Source organism: Apium graveolens, chromosome 8 (assembly GCF_009905375.1).
Source record: "Apium graveolens cultivar Ventura chromosome 8, ASM990537v1, whole genome shotgun sequence".
Taxonomy (NCBI): Eukaryota; Viridiplantae; Streptophyta; class Magnoliopsida; order Apiales; family Apiaceae; genus Apium; species Apium graveolens.
This window is the reverse complement of record NC_133654.1, coordinates 157,275,572-157,281,990: the sequence shown is the minus strand read 5'-3', so window position 1 is coordinate 157,281,990 and position 6,419 is coordinate 157,275,572. Positions and strand designations below refer to the sequence as shown.

The 6,419-nt window shown below is 37.0% G+C and overlaps 1 protein-coding gene across 1 annotated transcript; it reads left to right on the top strand.

Moving 5' to 3' along the window:
- The first annotated feature begins 2,751 nt into the window (after positions 1-2,751).
- LOC141680088 (uncharacterized) lies at positions 2,752-3,843 on the top strand. The gene has a single exon (XM_074486406.1). It carries the CDS (start codon positions 2,752-2,754, stop codon positions 3,841-3,843), a length of 1,092 nt encoding a protein of 363 aa, XP_074342507.1.
- Positions 3,844-6,419: the final 2,576 nt, after the last annotated feature.

Here is a 6,419-nt window from a genome sequence, read left to right as displayed (position 1 = left end):
GATAATTTTTCTTAATTAGCATCATCAGCAAAAGTTACTATTCATCCGTGTTCAATTTTTTTTTCCCCAAAATTGGGGTTATTACAGCGGATTTTTTTGGTTTTGATTTATAAGAACCTAATTATAAATATATGAGCAGCTATTATCATTGGCATATACAACACTTCAATTTAAACAACTTTCTTTCAGGTAATTTTTCTTCGGGTTTTGCTATTTATTCTATAAGATTTTCCATGTTATAACGTTTGATCTTTGTTAAACATGCTATTTCATATAGATGTAATGTACATCTCATCATTTGACAGTCTTTTCTGTAGATTTGAAGAAAAGATATATGACAGTCTATCCTCCATTGATTCGTCATGTACTACATGGAAGATCAAGAATCGTATAACCAGAATGTAGCCGTCCACATCAGCATCCAAAGAAGGAAAAGATATTCTTTAAGGATATAACTTGCTTTTGTTTGATGATGATGTTAGTTTTTTAAATTCTGACTAATTGTTTATATGTTGCCATTATACATTAGTTTAAGTAGAAATCTAAAGAAATTTATTTATTATAGGACTTTCATATGCATGCTTTTGTATATGCTGATAATTGGAGATCCGTTGGCAAATATATTGTTAAAAGAGATGTTTATGTTATAACCAATTTCTATACAAGAGAGGCAAAGGGAACAATGAAGCCTACCACCTCGAAATATCTTATAAATTTTTCTAATTCAACGTCAGTTCAGAAGTTAATAGGCGATGACTTTATGATACCGAGACACAAATTTGAATTTGTTGACCTTGGTGAACTGTTTAGTATTGCTTCCGGATATGAAAATGCTGAAAGCCCAGAATTTGCTACAGGTCATAATACTAAGATTTCTTACATAGTATATAAAAAAAATTGTGTGATGTTCTTATTTTTGTGCTACCATTTTTTACATTTATGCAGATATCATTGGTGTAGTGGAGGATGTTGGATATAGAAGGAGTTGAAGATTAAAGATAGACTCATGTATGACATTAATGCAGAGGATGATAACTCAACATAGACAGGACTTGCAAATAATCCTATATCCATTGAAACCAGTATGAAGATAGAAGACTTGACATATACACAATGATCTGGAAAGCTATAGTGAAGAAGTCGTCAACAGAAGTTCGAAGGAAGTTCATTAATATGTTCATTCATCGAAGGAATAAGGTTGAAGATATTCGAAGTAGCAATCTGGATTGGTGTGAAGGTCATAAGGGTTTCAGTGAAGCTGATTTGATATGGTAGAAGACTTGACAGTGAATTGTATAGTCTATAGTACGAAGACTTGAGAGCGGAACTAGTCGTTTGTGAACCAGACCATTGCACTAAGCGTCAGTGATCCGTGAAGGGAAACTAAGTACTATCATTCGAAAGGCTGTCAAGTGAGATTCGTATTCAAGAAAACTGTTTGAAGATTGAAGACGAAGCTCAGAAGACTGGAAGACATGAAGTGGTATGACTCAGAGATTGCAGGAATCAAGTTTAAGGAAGTAAAAGAAGTCAAGTACAAGCTCAAAAGGAATCCAAGTCAACTTCTATGAGTTGCAGGACAATCAAGTGGAAAGAATTGCAAGAAGAAAGTCTTTACTATAACTTGGAGGTTGTTCTAAGGTAAAGAAACAAGAATTCGACTTCTACAAGCTTGGAAATCGACTTATGCATCTAGAAGTCGATTCTAGGAAATGCTAGTCGAATTATGCAAGTTGGAAATGTTTCTAAAGCAAGGATCAAGCCAAAATCGACTTATGGAATCTACTAGTCGATTTTGGACTTCAAGAAAATCGACTAGTAGGAGTTGTCTCTAGAAACTAAGTCAAAAACCCCTCTTGGCTCAAAATCGACTTCTAGCTTTTCAAATAGGCCACTAGTCGATTTCCTCCTTAGTTAAAATCGACTACTAAGTCTTTTATTGATGGGAAAATTGACTACTAGCTTATTATTGAATATTTGGTTAAGTACAAGGCTCCTGCAAAGTTCCAATCGACTTTTGCAATCGACTACTACAAGCTATTTGGATATAATACTTGGCTCACAGCTTGCCACGTTTCTCCATCTACCTGCCCCTATATCAATCAGATCTGAAGGGACGCTTAAAAAAAAGCTATCATCAGAAACAGTAGAGCTTTCACTTGCATTTTCGGAGATTCACTTGAATATCATCAATTACAAGGAGAAACTCTGCTGAAATTTTTACAGAATTAAATACTTACATCTGCCACACTCATAAGCGTTATTCCTAGTATTTATAGCTGATTGTAATAGGAACACTTGCTTATTAGAGTGATAGCTTTTCACACATTCGATTTTATATCATTTGTAGTGTGAATTGCTTTTGTTGCTTTGATTTGTTTATCAAAGTTGTAAGCACCCATTCGAGGTTTATCTTAATAACATAAGATTTACCCCCGAAGTTTTTGTGTTTTTCGTTTTAGTTTTTATTATCTCGTATCCACTGCAATTAGTTGATAAAAATGAACGATAATACATTCACCCTCCCTGTATTAACCTACCGTACCTAACAATTGGTATCAAAGCTTGTTGATCGATATACGGATCAGATCCTTTAGGTTAGCAAGTTTTGTGTTGGATTTTAGTTGAACGGAGACTGGGATAGCTTCTTGTTGTGTAGATTGGGTTTCTGTTGATTGGTTGTGTTGTGTGACTGATTGGATAGTTGTAGTTTGAGACATCGTATTGCGAAAATTTTACAGATCTGTAAAAATGAGTTCTCAAAAGATTGGCGGTCTTAAGGTTCCGAAATTCGATAAGGCAAACTACTATCTATGGAAGAAGAGGATGCTTCTTTATCTCAAAGCTGCAGATCACAGATATATTAAGGTCATCGAGAAAGGACCATTTGTATTTGAGATAGAGGATCCCAATGATGATGAGAAGAGAATTCCTAAGAATCCAGATGACTACACTGAGAAGGATATTGAATTGGATAGTCTGGATGCCAAGGTGCAGCACTTGTTGATGGAATCCATGGATGATGACATGAGCCATCAAATTGTTGTGTGTGAAAATGCTAAGCATATGTGGCGAACCATAGAGTTGTTAATGGAAGGAACGGAAGACGTCGGAGAAAACAGACTTGATATTCTGACTACCCAGTACGAGGCATTCAAATCTCTTCCAGGCAAAAACATAACTTCAGTCTTTGAAAGATTGAACAAGTTGATAAATGAACTGAGCATCTATGGGAAGAGATATGAACAGAAAGAGATAAACAAGAAGTTTATGTTGACATTTCCCACACATCTCATAAGTAAAGGAGATTCAGTTCGTGAGCGCTTGGACTTCAAGACTATGTCTCTGGACAAGTTATATGGGAAGATGAAGACTCATGAAATGGAATTGGAACAGAAAAAGATTATATATAGAAGTGGTGCAGTGGACGTGAAGAATGCTGAGTTACTGAAGACAACTGCTCTTGTAGCTAGTAAACACAAGGACTTGGACATAACTGTTAAAAAGCCAAAGACAAATGATCAAGTGCTTTGTGATGCTGAATTTGATGATGGAAATCTCTCTGGAGACCCAAGGGATTATTATACAATGGAAGAGTTGCAAGATATGAAGGATCCCACCATGGCCAACATGGCAGCTATGTTTGGAAACCTGAGATTCAGGAGGAAACAAGCCTTCAGGGGATCTGGTAGCAGCAACAGGGGTCAGAAATCTCCATCATATTCAGGCTCAAGCTACAAGACAGGGATGGAGGATAGAAAGAATGTCAAGTGTTTCAACTGTGGAGAAATGGGACACTTTGCCACTGAATGTAGAAGGAGTCAACAAGCTAGAGACAAATGAAAGGCTTATCAAAGGAAAGATTCTGGAGGTTCGAAGAAGTATCCAGTGAAGTCTTATATAGCTGAGGGTAGAAGCTGGGATGATACTGATGATGAGGAAGAGCAATTTGGAAATCTGGCACTCATGGCTGACACTCCACACTCTTCAAGACAGGTAATCCTTTGCTCCTACTCACCTCCATTTCATACTGAAAATCTATGTGAGAATGAACACTGCCTTGCTTTTACAAAGTCTATCACTATACATGATGCATCTTCATTTGATAGTATAAAAGTTGAATGCACTGAGAAAGCATGCATTGATAGATATAATTCCATAAATCTGAGCTATTATCACTGTATAGTCTCCTTGAAAAATGCTAATGGTACTGTAGGTGACTTGAAAGAAAAGGTAAAGAAACTACAGGAAGAACTTGATAAGTTAGTTCTTGAGAATGTTAATGTTGAAGACCACTATCTAGAACTTAAGGCTAATAATCATGTTAAGACCATTGCTCAGAGAGATGAGAAGATAAAGGAATTAGAAGCTAAGTTACAAGTGTATGCCAATTCTGCTAATCTTGCAAAGGAACTCATATCTAGCCAAGTTGTAAGTGGTAAACTTGGAATTGGGCTAGATTATGATGAGCTTAGAAAGTCAAGTAAGAAACGTGTGGTGGAAAATGAAAAAGTTGAAAAAGTAAATAATCCACCTGATACACCACACATTTTGAAAAATGCTAAGGAACCTTTGTACAAGAAAGCGTCTTCTGATCCCTTTGATGAGGATAGACTATTCATTGAACATGAGTTGCTTGTTGAGGACTTAAATGAATTAAAAGATAAAAAGGCAAAGGAACCTAGTAAGTCAGCTGAATCAGATAGTGAAACATCTAAGGCTGGACTAGGTTTTAGTTCCAAAACTAAAAGAAGTAGGAATAGAAATGGCAGGATATGAGGCAATGACCCTAGAAAGTTATGCAACAATTGTGGATCTGCTGGTCATATTACTCATACTTGTAGGAAGGCTAAGGTAGATAATGTTAAGAATGTTAATATGCATAAAATGTCTAGCATGCCTAAATCTCCTAAGTGCAATAATACTGTTTGCATGCCATGTGTTGTTAATTTCATGAACACTTATCTTGATTCCACACACTCGCACAATTCATCGCATAATCATGATAAGCATGTACACACATACACCGGTAAGTCTAAGACTGTCAGCCCTCCTAAGGTTAGGAAAGAGGCACCTGTCACCAAGCCCAGGAGCAAGTCTGCTGGTGCTTCTGTAAGTGACAAAGGGACAGTCAAAGACAATGCACAACATACTAAGCCTGTCAATTCTGTGAAGCAGAATGTTAAATATTCAAATGCTTCTAAGTCCCCTGGATCCAACTTAGTTTGGGTACCAAAGAAAACTTAATCTCCTTTTTTTTCAGGGCATTAAGCAGAAGAAGGTCATTTGGATTTTGGACAGTGGATGTTCGAGGCATATGACTGGAGATAGAGCCCTGCTATCAAAGGTGGTTGAGAAAGTTGTCCCGGAAGTTACCTTTGTAGATGACAGAAAAGGTTATACAACGGGATATGGCTGTTTGGAAATTGGAAATGTCATCATTGAAGATATTTCTCTGGTTGAAGGTCTGATGTATAATCTCCTCAGCATAAGCCAATTCTGTGATAAAGGTTGTGAAGTTTTGTTCAAGAAAGAGAGGTGTTTGATATCTAATCAGAAGAATGAGAAGCTTACTCTCAATGGAGTGAGAAAGGGTGATTTGTTTGTAGCTGATTGGAATTCTGCTAGAGATGGTCAAGTTCTGTGCTTCTATTGTAAAGCTTCTCCAGACGATAGTTGGTTATGGCATAAGAAGCTCTCCCACTTAAACTTCAAGACCATGAATTCTTTGGTTAAGAGGGAATTGGTGAGAGGTCTGCCCGAGATGGAATTTTGTCCTGAAGGACTTTGTGAAGCATGTGAGAAGGGAAAGTCAAAGAGAGCATTACATAAGAAGAAGACAGTTTCTGACATTGCTGAGCCCTTACAACTTCTGCATATTGATTTGTTCGGACCAGTCAATGTAATGTCTATGTCGAGAAAGAAATATTGCTTAGTGATTGTTGATGACTATTCTATATACACGTGGGTGTTATTCTTACATTCAAAGGATGAAGCAGCTGAAATGATCATTGATCACATCAACAAGATTGAGTTAGAAGATGGCGTGCCTGTAAGATGCATAAGATCAGATAATGGCACAGAATTCAGAAATGCAAAGTTGAATGATTTATGTGTGGAGAAAGGCATCTCGAGACAGTATTCAGCACCAAGGACTCCTCAACATAATGGAGTGGTAGAAAGAATGAATCGTACGTTGGTTGAGGCTGCAAAGACAATGCTGAATGAAGCCAATCTTCCTACGTATTTCTGGGCTGAAGCTGTTAGCACTGCGTGTTATACTCAAAATCGAACCCTGATCAACAAGATGTTTGAAAAGACACTATATGAGTTAATGGCCAACAAGAAACCATCCGTGAGTTATTTTCATGTGTTTGGAGGAAAATGCTATGTGCTAAAGGACGATGAGCATCTTGGTA